This window comes from Carlito syrichta, unplaced genomic scaffold (assembly GCF_000164805.1).
Source record: "Carlito syrichta isolate Samal-C Ts95f unplaced genomic scaffold, Tarsius_syrichta-2.0.1 Scaffold317439, whole genome shotgun sequence".
NCBI classification, from domain to species: domain Eukaryota; kingdom Metazoa; phylum Chordata; class Mammalia; order Primates; family Tarsiidae; genus Carlito; species Carlito syrichta.
The window spans coordinates 247457-265060 of NW_007261535.1; the positions used below are offsets into that span (position 1 = coordinate 247457).

General features: G+C 61.8%; 2 protein-coding genes across 2 annotated transcripts in view; one reads left to right on the top strand and one right to left on the bottom strand.

Annotated features, from left to right (window-relative positions):
- Positions 1-94, top strand: part of CDT1 (chromatin licensing and DNA replication factor 1) — a 38018-nt gene extending 37924 nt beyond the window's left edge. Inside the window, exon 12 of the mRNA XM_021707411.1 lies at positions 83-94. The gene's annotated coding sequence lies outside the window, so the exon portion shown is untranslated. The remainder of the gene's footprint in view (positions 1-82) is intronic.
- Positions 95-844: 750 nt separating this feature from the next.
- Positions 845-17604, bottom strand: part of GALNS (galactosamine (N-acetyl)-6-sulfatase) — a 17651-nt gene continuing 891 nt past the window's right edge. The window contains exons 3-13 of the mRNA XM_021707402.1: positions 16762-16864; positions 13855-13998; positions 12463-12529; positions 12252-12379; positions 11881-12020; positions 11406-11509; positions 10474-10610; positions 9466-9568; positions 8477-8598; positions 4116-4233; positions 845-1593 (exon numbers count right to left, since the gene is read on the bottom strand). Coding sequence (XP_021563077.1) covers positions 1507-1593; positions 4116-4233; positions 8477-8598; positions 9466-9568; positions 10474-10610; positions 11406-11509; positions 11881-12020; positions 12252-12379; positions 12463-12529; positions 13855-13998; positions 16762-16864 — 1253 coding nt within the window. The 3' untranslated portion in view covers positions 845-1506. The remainder of the gene's footprint in view (positions 1594-4115; positions 4234-8476; positions 8599-9465; positions 9569-10473; positions 10611-11405; positions 11510-11880; positions 12021-12251; positions 12380-12462; positions 12530-13854; positions 13999-16761; positions 16865-17604) is intronic.

Consider the following 17604-nt stretch of genomic DNA (forward strand, 5'->3'; position numbering starts at 1 on the left):
CCGCCATGGCCGCGTGCGAGGGGCCCCAGCGATAGAAGCGCGCATGCGCGGGGCGGGCGCGCGGGGCGGGGCCCGGGGGAAGGGGCCACTGTGGGAGGGGCGGGCAGCAAGGGGTAGAGCGTCAAGTCCTCTGGCGCGGGGCCGGGGCGAGGGGCGGAGCATCCGCGGAGGGCGGGGCGAGAGGCCTACGAGGGCGGGGTCCTGGGCGAGGGCCCCGCCGTCTCCGGCAGGATGAGCGTACCGTATTCCATCGACTCCCACGTGCCATCGTTTTTAAGGCGCGTTCTCTTCCCTTGCAGCATGAACAGAAGGCTGGCAGGGGCACGGTGCGAGTCTAGACGCTTTCTCGTCTCCGGCCGCGGGCGACCGCGTCCAGCTCTACTCTGCGACCTTGGCCCACGGCCGATCTGGGCGGGGCCCTGGTGGCTGGAGGGGGCTCCTGGCGCGCAGGCGCCGAGTTCCTGTACCCTGTGCGGGGAGGCCCCTGCCCCCAGGAGCGAGCGGGGGAGGGAGGCCAGGAGTTCCCAGCAGCAGGAGCCGGCATGGCTTGCGCGGGAGAACGCAGCGGGGAGGTCAGAGGAGACGGCGGACAGCGGGCCAGGGAGCCCTGGGAGGGGAGAGGCGCGAAGGGAAGTGCTGGGATGCCGACACACGCCTTCTGCTACGGAGGCGGTGGCTCTCTCGGCCCTGGGAGGGGTGTAGGGGGAGTGTGGGGGTAAGGGGCGTGAATCCCACTGGCCAGCGGAAGAAGCTGAGTCTCCAGCCCCAGGTCTGATAAGGGGAGACCACTCTGAGACCCAGCTTACCCAAAAAACAATCTATTAAAAAATCAAGACAACAGTGCTAAAGTGATTGCGATCCTTTATTCCAAGATTTTCTTCCTAATTTCTCAAGCTTCGCACCCCAGCTTTAGCACGACATTGCACAGATGGACACTCGACGGGTGGCGAGGCCCTGTGTGGCTGCTAGGGTCCTGTTCCAGGGCCAGGGGCCCGTACCTGTGCCCTGCCACACGGGTGGGTGGCGGCTGCCCAGCGTACCACAATCAGAGGCTGAAAAGCTGGAGGCCTGACATTCCCACATTCCTGACGCAACCATAGGCGCCCATCCCCCAGGACTATGCAGGTCCAGGTCAGGAGCCCTCTGCCCGGTTCCACCTCCAGCCCCTCCTCACAGCCCTGCCCTGCAGGGGGAGAGAGGATGGCCCGAAGGAACCCAGGAAGGCATGGAGACAGGATAGGGAGGGGCTGCACAGAACTGGCCCGTGGCCTTCAATGCCGCGGGAAATAAGGCCAGTCTGAAGGCCACAGTGCCAGCTGGGAAGACAGGACGGTCCTAAGACCGCAGGCCAGGTGGCCCAGGAAGGCTAGAAGAGACCCAGGGCCAGGGCTCGGGCAGGCAGGGCGGGGGTCCATGTGGGCAGGAAGCTGAGACCAGAGCCTTCCTTCTGTCCAACTCGTGCAGGGTCAGCAGCACATTCCAAGCCTGGCCTGGGTCCAGCCGGTGCTAGTGAGGCCAGGAACACTTCTCCGGGGCAGACAACGCGGGCTTCAGACACTTCCCCAACTTTTCACAACCAGGGGGCGCCCAGTTCTAGGAATGCACATGGGGAAGGTGCGTTACTCCGGTGTCTCTGGCCTCGGGCAGCTTCAGACCTTGCCCTGCCCGTGTGGAGACCACCTTTGGCTCCACTATCGTCCAGCAGCGGGTGGGGGGATCCTGGGAACGGGGTGGGGAGATGACAGTGCCCTCTCCACTCCAAGGAGGCCGGGGGAGGGGCAGGGAGGTCTCAGAGGTCCTGGGCTTGGAGGCCTGGTGGGGGCTGGGGACCTCGCCAGGCAGTGTTTCCAAGAGGAGGAGATGGGGAAATCCCCTACACGGCCACCGGCCACACAGGACCCTCTGGGACAGGGCCCCTGGCATTTTGGCGCTGCAGGGTGATCGCCCGCCACCGGCCTTGGCTGCACACACTTGCTCTGTGTGGCTTTTTCTGGTGCCACTGAGGGAGACACATGTCCCCAGAGAAGCTTTCTTGGCTAGAGCGCCCACAGCCTGGCTTTGCTGTGTTCCTGCTCCAGCCACCTCTGAGCCTCATTACCACCTTCCGGGGGATAGACCTCGAGTTCTGGGTGTTGCTGAATCGGGCACCGATAGCGTTCTCCCGCCCTGACTGCATCTGGGCACATGGTGTGAGTATCCCTACCCATGTTTCCACATGGGCCCTGGCCACGGTGTGGGGGGTTGGCTCCCTAGCAAAGCTGGCCCAGGTGAGAAAGCCACTCTAGGCCTTGACCTGCCTTGAGACGTCTGCATTTCTCACAGGCTGCTCCGGTGTCCAACGGGTAGGGGACAGGGTTGCTGCTGGGGGGCTGTGACAGACCTTTTGTGGACCAAATCCTATCTCAGGTCAGAGGAGACACCACTGAGCCCCTCCCTCTGGCTGGCCTGAGGTGAGGGGAGCAGAGTGAACGGGCACTGGGGCAGAGAAGGAACAGAAGACGTGCCAGGTTCACACACTGATGTCCACGCAGTTTCCCAGGAGCTGTGCCTTTGGTGGGGTCTGGGCTTGGCACCTGCCATGTTTTTAGTGAGCAGCCATTTCTCCCCCCCGGAGGGGGCAGGTTGAAGCCATGCAGTTCCCAAATACCCAGCAGGTGGCAGCAGGAGACCATGTGTCTCCTCTGCCGGTGCGTCTCCATGGGCTATATGGTGGCCTGTGCCATGGAACAGTCGCCACCTGGATGCAGGAACAGCTCCCGCCAAAGGACAGGGCTGCTTGGACGGCAGAAACTCAGGACCTTTCCTGGGCCGGTAGACTCAGGGGTCCAGAGACAGGGTCCCCGTACCGCCGTGGGACCTGGTAGGTAGGACCCACCCCACAAACCACCAGAGCCATCCTGCCCTGTCCAAGTGACCTCGCAGGGCGGGCCATCCCTGCAAACTTGGGCAAGGCTGTCTGCCCTCTGTGCTCCCCACTGCTGGGAAGACACCCCCACACCTGCCCCCGTCCACGCAGAACAGCCTGTCCTCCTGGGCACATGTTCACCCGCTGGCCAGCCCCACACTTGCAGCCTCCCAGGCACCCGCCTGTCTCAGAGTTGGCAGCAGTGCGGGTTGGGGCAGCTCTCAGGCCTGCCCTGGTCCCAGGTCTTCCCCGGGCTTTACTCCCACACAGTCCGGTTAATGGTCTGCATCCTAAGAGAATGCCTTCTCTTGGCACCTTGTGCTCTGACCCTGTAGACCCAGGTTGGCGTGGGGTGAGCAGGCCGGGGGCAACAGTGCAGATGCGTGAGCTGCCCTCCTGTGACAGCACAAGGGCCACATCCACGGACCCGTCCAGGCCTGTCCTGCTGGGTTTACATCAGCCGGGCAGGAACATGGGCACCTGCAGCCACCATGCCAGAGTGGCCCAGCCTTCTAGCCCACCTTGTGGGACCTGAGCCAGGAAAGCTGTGCCCATAGTCCTGACCGCTGGGCACAGGGGTCTGCCCCTGCTTAGCTACAGGATCCAGTGCAGCTGCTGGGACCAGGCCTGCGTTTCCTCGGTCCTGGCTGTTCCTCTGCTGAAGGGGCACTGCCTGGTGTCCAATGCAGGGTAGGGCAGACGCAGCCGACCCAGAGAGATCTCCCAGAGCCTGGCCTGGCCCAGCGGGAAGGAAGCACATAGGAATCCTACCCGCCAGGTCTGGGGCTCCTGCCCACGTGTGGCAGGCCACACTCACTCAGCTCCTGCCTGGGCAGCCACAAAGGCTGGGGGTGCAGGAGTCGCCGTTGACCCCACATCAGCAAGAAGTCACATGGCGTGAGTCGCAGGCCACCCATGCCTGGTCCCGCAGTGACCACAGAGGAGGGCAGAGTCGTGGTCTGGAGGGACAGAGGCTTGTGTGGCTAGTACCTGACTTGCCACAGCCCTGTTCAGTGTCCTCTGAGTGGCCCTTCCCCAAGTACCTGGCTCCAGAGCAGGCTATAACCCTGGATGACATGTGTGGAGCCACGGGTGGTGCTCTGGGGCCTGAGGACCCTGCAGCTTGAGGAACGTGCACTCCCACCTCCCCAACCATGGTTTGCAACAGCAGCCCAAGCCCAGGGATGGCTGCCCACTGGGAGCCACTCACCATGACAGCTGGGTCGCACACATTGAGCTGGGGCTCTCCGGGAACCAGGGTCTCCTGGTGCTGCTGGACGGCTGGACCAATCCTGCCGAGGGCTTCCTGGTATTCAGTGCTGGCAAAGCTAGGAGTGGAGAGCACAGGACAGGGCTGTGGGTGACCAGACCAACCAGGAGCCACGATGTCAGAACTGGGAGTGGAGAGCATGGGTCAGGGATACAGGCGCCCAGGCCACTGGGAGCCACAATGCCAGAATGGGAGGGGCTAGCCAGGGAGACAAAGGCTGCCAGGGATTCACAAGTTGGGTAGACAGCCAAGGACTGTGGCCAGCACCATCACTCCGGCATGGTCACTGTGACCACAGGCTCCCATGTGACCCCGGGACAGGCAGTGGCACCATGAGTCACGCTCTGGCCTCAGACTCCTCAGTGAGAAAGTAAGGGAAGCCAAGCCCTGGCAGAGGCTGTCGGCTTGGTTGTTCCCTGACCTGTCCCTGCCAGGGTCACCTGTTTGTGGCCAGGACCTGGGGGCATGGGCTGGGGCCTTTGTGGGGACCTCCACAGTACTGAGTAAAAGCAGACGATGCTTGCTTCGCTATGAACATGCTGTTGTCAATGGCAAGGAGGGAGGATGTCGGGGAAGCTCCACAGCTCGAACCCCAATGCACATACGGTCAGAATGGGCAGCGCAGCACATTGGCGCCTTTCACTTTCATTGAGGAGCATCTTTGAGGCCCCATGACATGCGCAAGGCCTGTGTGTGCTGACTGCATTCCATGGGCCCTGCGCTGACCCTGCAGACATCTCCAGGGAGGGAGCCTTGTGCCACTTGAAATCCTCCCTAAAGTCACCAACAGGTGTGCAAAAGCTACTCAGTGTCACTCACCATCTGGCAGACACAAAGACCAGATGCCACCTCACACCCAGGAGTGGAACTGACGCCAGAGTCTGTCAGAACCCAGGCTGTAGGGACAGGAGCCCCAGGAGTACATGTCGCCGGGGGACACAGGAGGTGTTGCCGCTCTGAGTTAGACAGCGATACCAGAGGGCCACTGCCAACCAGGTGTGTGCCCATGTGGGGCACGTCCTGCCTGCCCACCATCTGCAGGACACTGGGCCCTTCCCGGTGAAGGGACCAGTGTTCCCAGCAGACGCCATGCCGTCCTTGGCCTCGCTGGGGCCAGGCAACTGTGTGTGGGCCAGCTCAGGCCACAGGTACCTCCCGGGTGTTTCTTCAGCGCTTGACTGGAGCTGCACACCAGGGATGAGCCGGGCCACATGTCTAGCCTCCAGAGCTGGCAGCCTCCAGGGCTCCTGTGGTTCTGCAGGGACCTGGAGCAGAAGCTCCTGCTGAGGTCTGGGTAGGGCTGTTGAAGTCAGCGTTCAAGGACTGGGAAAGGCCATCCCCTCCTCGCCACCACGGCGGTGCCCTCGCCTGCCCACATTACTGGGGACACCGACACCTTGCAGGAGACCAGAAGGGCCTCTGGGATCCTCGAGGTAGGCCTACTGGGGCCGGCCCCTCCCTAACGGTGCCCGTACCAGTCCAAGCCCAGCAGTCCCTGGAAAGAAGCTCATCACACTTGACCTCCAAGTGTGATGAGGCGGCCTGAGGACCAGGCCCTGCTCCGGGCAAGAAGCTCCTCCGGCCGCTGTCCCACCAGGCTCCCACCACCCCTCCTTCTGGCTGCCTGAGCTTAGATCCCTTTTCATCTCAGGGGCACTTGTGGCTCTGCAGGCTCTGTGACCAGACACCTGGCCAGATCTGGATGGGACCCAGTCAGCTGTGGTGTCCACCCTCGACCCCCACGGTGAGTGTCCCAGCCTTCGCGATGGCAAGTGTCCCCTGGCTTCCCGATGGTGACCTTCCCCCAGTCCTCCCATTCGTGCCCCCCCTTTACAGCAGGTGTCCCCACCAGACCCCCCAACAGTGAGTGTCCCTTAGCTGACACTCATTCCCCAGCCTTCTAGACAGTGAGCGTCCCCCACCCTCCTGACAAGCGTTCTCCCCACCCCCCAACGACAAGTATCCCAGCCCGGTCAGTCACCCTCAACCTGTGAAGAGCATCCCTCCCTGTGACATGTGTTCTCATTTGGGAAGAAGCCGAGGGTGGGGGCATGGCGCCTCAGGAACAGTGGCTCTTGAGGCATCACTGGCAGCTCTCACCTTGGGACCCCTTGGGGACACTGTGCCTGCTGTCCAGCTTTGCCCTAAGACAACGGCACATTCTCCAGCTGTGAAGTGTCTGCGAGGCAGGGCTGTGGTTGTTGTGGTGGGTGGACAGCGTGTCCCTTGCCTGGCCTGGCTAGGGGACCCAGCAGAGACCAGAAGGGGAGTGGAGGCGCTGAGGGAGACCCTGTGGGCTCTAGTGGGTGGCACTGAGGAGATCCTGTGTTGTGAGTGGGCAGCACAGGCAAATCACTCTCTGGTGCTTCCTGGGGCCCGGCAGCCTGCCATGCAGAGAGCACAGGTGTGGCTGAGGCTTCATCAGCTAACTGGGGCCTGCAGTTGGCTCCCTGGGCTCCTGGGGTCGGGGCTCTGCCATGGCTTCTGTGGGCCCTTTCAGCACCACCAGGCTTGGGCTCTGGGCCCCTGGGTCTGAGATGTCTAAGCATCCTCAGGGGCCATGAACAGCTTCCAACTCTGCACAGAGTACTGGGGTTGCCGCATATGTGTCCACGGACCAGGCTGTAACCAGGTTCATGCTCTCCCATCCTGGAGACCAGGCGCTCAAGGTCCAGGCGTGCACAGGCCTCACACCTCCAGGGCTCCTGGGAGGGTCCTACCTGCCTCTCCAGCTCAGGCCCTGGGTGTGCTTGGCTTGAGGCTGTGTGGCTCCAACCCCTATCCCACTCCACGTGGCTGCCAGTTACGTGTCTCCCTCCTCTTCCCTCTGGTTCAGGGCCTGTCATCAGATCCAGGATGTGCTGTCTCTGTCCTCGCAGTAGTCACTTCTGCAAAGACCCTCTTTCCAACATGCTGCATGAGGTGCTGGTGGATCCGGGTCTGGGAAATGCCATTTCGTTCATGTGTGTCTCTGTACTTCTGGCCTCTGATCTGCACGGCACTCCAGTGGAATGGGAGGTACAAGGAGGGAGTGTCTGGGGTCCCTGAAGCATGGTGGGAGCTCAAGTAAGGGGCTTCACGATGCACTGGGGGACTCAGGAGCCTCAGGGGCCAGAGTGCCATCTGTCTCTGCTGCTCTTCCACTGGCCCCAGTCCGTGGGTGGAGGCAGCCGAGGAGTTCCTACCTCAGACCTGATTTAGCCCAGCAGCTGCTTCCTGGGGGGCTCCCAGGATGAACTCAGTGGTCGGGAGTGTCGGATGCCAGGTCCTGTACCCTGTGAACCCTGGCCAGGTACAGGGATGGGTACTGGCCCATCCTGTGTGGGGTGAGCAGGGAAGGTGGGAAGCCACTTCAAACAGCAGAGGGAGCGAGAGCTCCAGCTGCTGGGAGGGTCTCTCACTCCTCAGAGGCACGGCCAGAGGAATTTGGGTTTGACAGAAAGACCAGAACTGTGCTGTTGGTGGGTGACTGTGATCCTCAGCCTTGCTGCAAGGGCAGAGGCCAGGAGGGGCTTCCTGACAGCTGCGGAGACTGTGCAGCTCCAGCGTCCACTGTGAGTCAAGAGAGCTGGGCCCGGCCGGCGGAAACAGGATGGTGGTTTTCTGACATGCCCTCAACCTCCTGATCTTCCTGTGATGAGGGGAAGCCACTGACCAAGGTGTGCCCAGGGGACTGCGCTGAGTGGCTGCCAAACCCCGGGTGAGCCCTGTGGGGGCTGGACAGGACTAAGGCACAGGGGCTCCAGGGCTCAGGACCCACTCAGCTCAGAGGCCGTAGGCCCCAGAGGGCTCGGTATCACAGAAGCTGCTCCAGGCCTGGGTTCTGGGCTTCAAGGCCTGCCCTGCGCTCTCCAGGGGACACCCCCCTTGGCCTGGTCCTTGGCCCTCCTGCCCCGCCCCACCCCAGGCAGGTCAGCCCACTGGACACACCTCTCTCCTGGATCCCTCCCCTCTTGGCCTGGGCCATCCCCCAAGGTGCTCAGAACAGGGAACACATTGCTGGGGCCCTGGGGCCTGAAGCCCAGAAGTTGCAGAAGTGGGAAGACCATCGGGGCAGGCAGGAGGAGAGAGCCCTCCAGAGAGGAGGAGGCAGTCCCCATACTCAGGCGGGACCCAGACCAAGGACCACACAGGGAACAGCGGGGGCAGGGCCCAGGCTCCCAACACACCTTCCTGGCCTCAAAGTGAGCACGTGGCCTCCCCCTGTCCCCCACCGCAGGAAAACAGGGATTCACATACAGTGCATGGTGAGCTGGCTGAGCCCACCGCGACATGGGCAGATCCAGGCCTGGGCAACTCACTTGAGCGGGAACCTCTCTCCTGGGTCTCGGCCAAGGTGGAAAATCAGGGGCAGCTTCGTATGCTCCTCCAGGGTGTGTGTCGTGACCCCTGAAACATTCTGCCCGGGGCAGAAGTCCACGCCCTGCAACAAAGCTGAAGGGAGGTGAGGCTGGTGGGAGGGGAGGCCAGCGGAAGCCCTGTCTCCCCCCAGGGCATCCCCAGTATGTGACATCGCTCCATGATGGCTGAAAGAAGGATGACACGGGCAGGGCAGGGGAACGGGGAGGCCAGGTGGGCCCCATTCTCAAGGCCCCCGCAGCTACGAGCCTTGCGCGCCCCTGGTTTCCACGTGTTCCTTTTCTCGGGGGTAGCTGACAGGGCTTGGGTGTTGTCCCTCCAATGTTGGGGGATCTAGTAGGAGGTTCTGGATCATGGGGTGCCCCCCTGGTGCTTGGGGCCCTCCCCAGGAGGGGCATGGCAGGGAGCAAGGGAGAGCTGAAGGGAGCTGGCAGGGACACTGTTGATGTCGGGGACTCTGGTCCTGCACACGGGGCAGTACAACGTGATGTCGGCCAGAAGCCGCGGGGCACCTGACCCAAGGTCAGGCCGGTCACCTCCAGCCTGGGGTACATGCTCAGGTGTTGTGGCAGGATGGGGAAGGCCCATGCAGGGACTGGGCAGTGTCTGTCCCAAGGGCCCAGGTCCTCAGGTTGGGAGGCCTGCAGGGCAGGATGTCCTGGGTGTGTCCAAGCTCCTGTGGGCCATCCTGGTTGCTGTCCTGTGGACACTCAGGACACAGAGGCCCCTCATCTGCCTCCAGCCCATCACTTGCCTGCATTGGTCCACACTGAAGGACAGGGGAGCAGAGGAGGCTGTGGGGCCATGGAGCCCCGCCTGCCTCACCTCTCAGCCTCCTTGGGATGGCATTCAGGGGCCGTGTCAGATGGAAAGCCGGCCTGCAGGGTCTTCTGGACAGTCCCCCAACCCGCGCCCACCTCCAGCTGCGCACCTTCCTGAACTCCTCCCAGGAGTTGGTCCACGTCCAGAAGTGAGCCTTATGCTGGCCCAGGGTGACGGCCATCAGTGTGTCACCACGGTAATAGAACACAGGCCTGTCAGGATGAAGGAAGGGGTCACATAACGACAGGGGACCACAAATTCACGTGTGGGGCTGCTGGATGTGCTGGCGCAAGTTGCTCATGCCAGAGCGAAGTCCGTCGACACTTTATATACATGACCAAGTTAAGATCGAGTTGCTGGGTGTAGAGGCCATAGGGCTGCCGGGGCGGCCTCTGCTCTGCTGCCCTCATTTGTGGCCCTCGAGGAGGCCAGGCCGCGGGGAGGCTGGGCAGACAGGGTGCCCCACCTCAGACAGGCCGCAACCAGCCACTGGTATGGGAATGGGGGCTGGAGCCCAGTATGGCCTCCGCCTGCAGGGAATAACACCCAGGCCAGATGTCGAGGGACGACATGAGTTGCCCCTCCAGCACCCCAAACCAGAGCCTCCATCTCTCGGTTCCTGTCCAGCTTCAGAACTTACATCCCTCAGAGTCATCCAGAACCTGGCTCATCTGAGCAAGACAGTAGCTGATCTCAGGTGGAAAGAAACAGACTTCCACGTGAAGAATCTGGGCAAAGGCGGTGGAGGGCAGGCCAGGCCCAAGCCCTGGGGTTGTGACCTGGGCAGAAGGATGTCCTAGCCTCCCTGCCAGAAGCAGGGGAGACAGAAGCCTGAGGAATCATGGGAGCCACCGGGGGGCGAGGGCCACAGGGGTGGGGAAGGGCTGGCTGCCAGCAGGGATGTCCCTCCCGGCTTCAAGATGCTTTCCTGAGCCAGGTCAAGGACACCAGGGCATCCCCACAGGCGGCTCCTCTGGCCACAAGCTCCCCTGTCTCCCTCTTATTGTGTCCAGACTGATGCCAGAGATTGGTGGGGGTGGGCTGGAGCAGGTCAGCAGCTCCAGGCGCTGTTACTCAGAGTGGGTGTTTGGTGGGGTCGTGCCTACTTGGTACCAACCTGTCCATCAGCTTTCCCTGCAGGAGGGCAGGGAGCAGGTCCAGGCCGTCGATGGTCCAGTTGCTGGGTGGCTTCAGGCCTGCGAGTGCCAGGCTGGTGGTGAACAGATCCATGAGGCTGCCCAGCTGGTGGCTCACCTGAAATGGACCCAGGGACAGCTCGCTTAGGACACTTGGTCTGACTGGACGGTATGGGGGGCGAGTTCCGGCTAAGCAGGACTGAGGGAGCTGTGGAACCCAAAAGTGGCAGCGGGCACACAGTGCCAGCCATGCCCCCGCCCCGTAGAGCCCTCTTGTACATAGGTCTTCTGCTTTGACCAGTAGTGGAGACAGGTGCAAGGAGAACGCCCCTGCACTTGGGCTGTGGACTCATTGAGGCATCTGAATGGGGCCCTCCCAGGGTCACCACCACGCCAGGCCGTATCCCGCCCATCCTATGGTGGCCTGTGCCCCTAGGAGACAGAAGGCAGGCCCCCAGGAGCCCCATGCCCCGCCTCTGGAAGCGATGTACCAGGAAGGTCCCAGAGGCCGACAAATGCTTCCAGGGCAGCCCTCCATGGTGGCCGAGCACTGTGGGTACAGTTGCCCCTGGACCCATGGGATGTGGGGTGGGTGGGCAGGTGTGTGTGCAGCTCCCAGGGAGCAGAGCTACTGCACCTGCAGGAGCCCACGTGTCTCCCAGACCCACATGGCGTCCCCAAGTCCCATGTCCTCAGGCCTCCCTGGACAGTCGTGACGACGTCCCATGTGACGCCCACAAGGGATTCTGCTCCTGCCATCTGAGGGCCCTGAGAGGACCCAGGTTTCGAGGTTGCAGAGGTTGGCAGGTGCTCCCAGGCAGGGTGGGTGGGAGACATGGCCACAAGTGGGCGCTGTGACCCCAGGAAGCCCCCAGGCCTGGCCTCCCTGCCCTGCGCAACACCGCGGACTCACCTGGCCTGCGGGGATGTGCCCGGGCCACCATGCCAGTGCAGGCTCCCGCACACCACCTTCAAACGTGGTCTGCTTCCCGCACAGAAAGGGGCCGTTGCTGCCAGCTGGGGGAGAGAGTTGCTATTAGGCCACCTGGACCCAGGCTGGGGATCGGGGGCCCTCCCACCTCTTCTGTTTGCGTGGACGCCCTGTCACTCAGAAGGCAAGATGGGTGGTGGAGATTCAGCCTGGTCCGCGGGGCCTCCAACTCTGGCTGGTGAGTGAGGCCACCCTACAGACCACATCAGGAGGCAGGCCTAGGTCAGCCACCGTCCGTGGGGAGCCTGCCTTGATGGCCAAGCAGGCCTGGCCTTGCTTGCCTGTGAAGCCCCTTCATGCTCTGCCCACGGGGGTTGTGGACCCCGCCATCCCAGCCACTCGCACATCCTCACCATAGCTTGGCCACGGACAAGGTGGTGGGAGAGCACAGACTCACCGTGCTGGGGTGCAGAGACAAGTGCAGCACCGTTGTCGGAGGTGAAGAAGACAAACGTGCGCTCGGCGATGCCCAGGCCCCGCAGCAGCCCCAGCAGGCGCCCAACACTGTCATCGATCTCCCGCATGGCATCCCCGTACCTGGGGGTGGCCCCAACCTCACATGAGTAGGAGCCATCATGCCTGGCCCTTCCCGGCCGGGAGGGAGGAGTGTGGTTCAACCTCATGTGGCTTATCAGGCACAGAAATGACAGCCCCAGGCAGGCCCCCCTCCATAACCATCAGACACCAGGCACTGAGCATCCCAGCCCTGGAGATAACCAAGTTCGCTGGCCCTGACACTGATCTATGTGTCTCTGACGGGGGACTCACTGCCCTCGCTGGCTGGTCCCCAGGAAAGGCTTCGAGGCGTAGACAGGTGCGTGCGTAGCATCAATGGCCCAGTAGAGGAAGAAGGGGCGGGCCTTTGCCTGCTGCTTCTTGATGAAGTCCAGGGCTTCCTGCAGAGATCATCACAGGTCCTCCCCATCCCGGGCACCCCACCTGTCCCTGGAGCTGCCCTCCCGGTGCAGACCACCCTGACCTGCAAGTAGATCTGGGTGAGGTTGGCTTCCCCTGTCTCTCGATTAATCGGAAACTCCTCGTAGTATCTAGAAAAAACACAGAGGCACACGGACGTCAGGACCTGCCAGCAAAGGCCTCTCTCTGACTCCACCTGCAGCCTTGGCCTCACCCAGAAGTGGGGGACGTTTTGCTCGGGAAGCAGGGTGACCCAGAAGCACGTGCAGCTCCCACGGCCCATGCACTGTTGAGGGAGAGGCGGGCAAGGTCCGGTGTGGGAGCCCACCACAGGGGAGGTAGGGCAGGACAGAGGCCATGAGAGACAGACAAGCCAGCAGGTGGTCTGTGGTGGCTGGGACTGGGTGGGGAGCCACACGGTTGTGAGGTGACAAGAACATTCAAAACCAACAGTGGTGACAGCGGCATGGGCTTAAGGCAGCCTCTTGGTCTACTGATATGTAATGATGGCTTCTTCCGAAACTAAGTTCAGGAAAGACAAGGGCTGGGCATGGTGGCACGCACCTGTAATCCCAGTGCTTTAGAAGGCCAAGGTGGGAGGATCACTTGAGCCTAGGAGCTCGAGTCCAGCCTGTGCAATCCAGTGAAACCTCATCTCAACAAAAAATTAAAAAACTAGCCAGGTGTGGTGGTGCAGCCACCTACTCGGGAGGCTGAGGTGGGAGGACTGCTTGAGACCAAGCGTTGGAGGCTGCAGTGAGCTATGATTGTGCCACTACACACCAGCCTAAATGAGAAAGCAAAACCCTGCTTCTAAAAATAAATACATTAACTAATTAATTATAAAAAAACCAGACCAGGGCCCACCCCAGGCTCTGCTGCGGGGAGGCACCTGCTTGGGCTGAGCCAGACAGCTCCCCTCTGGTTCAACCTGCTCCATCTGGACCGTGGCTCACTTCTGGTTAAGCATTTCCACCCCACCTCCTCTGCCTTGCCTGACTGTCCAGGATGTCTAGGGTCAGCTGACACACCAGCCTGGCCTGGGCAGGTGCATTCCCTAGCCCTGACACGTGCAGAGCCATGAGCGCCACCCTGCGGGTAGGGCCTTCCCCCTCAATCTATGACCCCAAAGAGGCCAGAAACAACACAGGTGTGAGTCTCTGAGCCTCTGGTGAGACTCTAAGACACAAGTGGCTGAACTGACGCCCTCAGAGCACAGGACAGCTCAGCCCAGCTCAGGCAGTGAGAACCCCTTGTCCTGCTCCTTTGGCAGTCATAGATACAGCGGCAGGAGCACCAGGCATGGCTGTCGGTGGCAGTGGGGCTGCAGGGGGGTGAACAGGATGGGAGCACCAGGTACTGCTGTCGGCAGGGAAGGGGGCAGGGGACAAGGACAGGATGGGAACGGGAGCACCAGCACTGTTTTCCCAGGGGCGGGGCACGCCCAGGCCTTTACCTGCCGACCATCTCCCAGTCCCTGTACACAGGGATATTGGGCCTCGCCTTGTTGTCATATGGTCCAAAGTGACAGTTAGGGGATCCGAACCATTCATCAAACCCATGCCTCAGGGGGTGGAACTGGGGCCGGTGGCCCAGATGCCTGGAAACAGGGGCTTTGTCACTCCAGTGGCCGCTGCAACACTCCGCAGCACCATTACAGTCAGTCAGTCAACAAGCAGCACCTCCTGCACTGAACACATGTGAAGCCTGGCATTTTGAGGTGCAAAGGCCACGACCTCACCGAGGGAACCCTTGCACTCCTCGCTCCCAGGCAGAGCACTGTGCCACACTGTGGTCAAGGACATGGGGCGCAGGTGAGGGCTTCCAGTTGGGGCCTGGAGGTGGCCCATCTAGAATCTACCCGGACGCAACATGTTCTGGCAACTTCTGCTTCTCTAATCCCCAGGAGAATACTGCGGGCTGTGTCACCAACTCCTAAGGTCCCCTCTGGGTTACCCAGGGCAGAAACTCAGGTCTCGACTGTGTCTCTGACCACTGGATCATGGGTCCCCTCCCCCACTTAGGAAAGCACAACCATGAGGACGGCAGGCGGCAGGTACACGGCAGAATTGGGGCCATGACAGAGACCATGGCACCCACACCCGCCCAATACCCAGGCCATCTGTTCTGAGGCGAGGGGCATCTGCAGGACTGGGTACTGCACACTGCCTTCCCTCTGGTGCACCTGGTTTGCATCTTCCTGTGGGTGCAGGGGAAGTGCCCACTGCCCTGCCCTGAGGACTGCTGTCCTCCCTCCTCGGTGGCCTGGCCTGGAGAAATCCAGCTCCCACAGTCTCTGCAGAAGGCACTGATGGAAGCGAAGCTTCCAGTGCTGGCCTGAGTCATTGCTGCCTGGATCAGGTGCTTCTGGTCAGGGGTCTCTGTGTCAGCATACAGCACGTGTGGGTCCAAGAAAGGCCGCCTACAATCACGTCTTCGAAAGGAACGTCCCCAGGGTTACCTCTGAGCTACACGGGGCAGGCCCTGGTGAAGGGCAGGGAGGTCCCTACCCTGCTCATGGGACCCAGGTCACCATGTGCTTGCTCACTTGGTCGCTGGTGGGGCTGAAGGGTCTGGGCTGGAGGGCAGCAGCAGGACGGAGCCTAGCCAGCAGCTAGGCCCAGGGGAGTGCATCTGTTTGGATCTCAGTTTCCCTGCATGAGGGAGGAAGCTGGCATGGGTCGCCGAAGCCCATGGGTTCCAAGGCAGCCTCCCTGGGACACGGCCAACCTCTTGCTCCGAGCCTCCGGTCGTGCTTCCTTCTCTTCTCTCGCCCAGGCGAGCGCCCCCGGTGACCCGTGCCTGCTTCCTCTGTGTCCGCGTACTCCTGGCCGCCACAAGCCCTGTGGCTTCTGAAGACCCCGGCAGGTCACCACCCAGCTATGTGGAATACTCTTTTTTTTTGAGTTGGAGTCTCACTCGGTCGCCCAGACTGGAGTGCAGTGGCCGCTCCCGGCCACCGCAGCCTCGACCTGCTGGGCTCCAGCGATCCTTCCGCCTCAGCCTTCCGAGTAGCCAGAATTACAGGCGCGTGCTACCACGCCGGGATGATTTTTGATTTATTGTAGAGATGAGGTCTCGCTGCCCAGGCGGGTCTCGAACCCACGGGCTCAGGCAATCCACTCACCTCAGCCTCCCAAAGGCGCGGGATTACAGGCTGAGCCACCGAGCCCGGCTGTGGAATACTCTTGAGTGTCTATGTCCATTGGCACAAAGGCCTTTACTCAGGACAAATGTGGTGAGATCATAGTCACCGGTGCTATGGAATCAGATGTGGCACGGCGGGCGTCCCTCTGGATGTGAGTCCAACCCGTGCCTGCCTGGCCTCAAGCGACAAGCAGCCTCTTCTCAGGCATCTGAGTGTCCACCCCCATGGCGCTGGGGTCGCGGGCAGGACGCCCAGGGCCCTGTGAGGAAGGAAGAGGGGACCCAGAAGCAGCTGTGGGATCTGGCCAGGCCCAGAGTATGTCCTCAGCTGGGCCCCACACAAGGACCCATCCACTGGCCCTTGGGGTGGGTACTCTGCCTGTCAGCTCCACCTGCTTCACCAGCATGGTAGGCTTAACCTGGCCTCCTCTGCTATGAGAGGGACAAGGCACGCCCCAGGCACCTTCGGACTGGCTGATCTTCTGAGGATTGTTCTGGTGTCACAGATTCTGGCTGCTATGACCATCCATATCTGAGGAGCCATCCCAGTGTAGGCAGCAAAGGTCACGGGATGGAAAACCTGGAGGGGTATCCTGAAGGAGGGGGCTTGCTGTGCTCACAGGCGGGGACTGGATGCCTGCCTCTTACACACACCTCCCAGGCTGCATGTGGGTGTCCCCGGGAGTAAAAGAGAGTGTCACACGTGTGAAGCATGAACACGGGCAGCTGCGGCACGAAGCTCGGGATGTGGCCGTTCCTCAACCACACGCGGGTCCATTCCTGGCGCTCCCTCAGGTTGAGAGCTGTCACTGCTGAACAAGCCTCTGCTGGCTGGAGAGGTGTCTCCTGCCTGGGACCCCGTGTGTGCAGTGTGGCTCTTTCAGGGATGCTGGGACAGGAGGCAGCTGGGGAGCAGGTGACTGGGTGGCCGGGTATAGTGTAGGGAGCATGCAGCTGAGACGCAACATGGGACGGCAGGGTCCAGGCCTGTCACGCGGCAGCTGAGCTCATTGCTAGGTCTCATCCTGGTGCAGCCACAGGATGGGCCGCAGGACCCTGCCGGCTGGCAAGGGGATGTGGGACAGCCACAACACACGGAATGCAGAGTTGCCACTTCCCACCCAAGAAGCCTCCCTGCTGGGAAACCCGAGGTCATGACCTTGCAACAAAAGCGTGAGCAGCCGGGACATGCCACATGCATGGAATGGGTGCTCACCACTTGCCCACGATCTTGCTGGCGTAGCCTGCCTCCCTCAGCAGCTCTGGCAGCAGGTGCTCTGAGTCGGGGATGCCGCCCACGATCTCCTGCGGTGTGTACGCTGGGAAAGTACCATGAGAGAGCCATGTGGACACATGAGTGGGCCACGGCAGGCCTCGCTGGCTGCACCCTGGTCCACAGGGTCATAGGACAGAGCCACGTGTGGAGGCTAGCACATCCACACGGCCCTTCCAGGACTTTCCCGGGCTCCCCTCCCTCAACATCACTGTCACAGTCAGGGGCAGGGACAGGGCAAATTGTGCTCCCAGACCCCTGCCTGGGCATCCCGCCAGCCTCAGGCCTGTCTCCCACCAGTGTGGCCCACCTGGAATCTCCAGAACACATCATGTGATGCTGTCCTTCCCAAGCTTCCCTTCAAAGGCCACTTAAATCCCACTTCCCTGTGAGATGGTCCCCAGAGAAACTGTCCCAACCCTCAGAACTGTTTCTCGAACTTTCTCTGCTGCTGCGTGTAGCCTGGCCTCCTCAGGTCACCTCCCAATCAGCAAGAGCTTCTGGGGTGGGGATGGGGGCGCCCAAGTCTCCTGGTCACCCGGGCTGCCTCTGCTCTGTCCTTGCTGGGCCAGGCAGGGAAGGACACCAGCTGAGGGTGGACCATGCTTCTGCCCAATACCCACACTCATGTGTTGCTGTGGGAACGCGGTAGCCTGTCTTGCAGCACATATCATAAGGGAGCACAGCACCTGGCTCAAGTGTTGGCATCACCGTGAACTTAGGCCATATGTGAGGTTGCCTGACCACCCCCCCACCAACCCCCCCCCACCCTCGGCTGTCCACAGG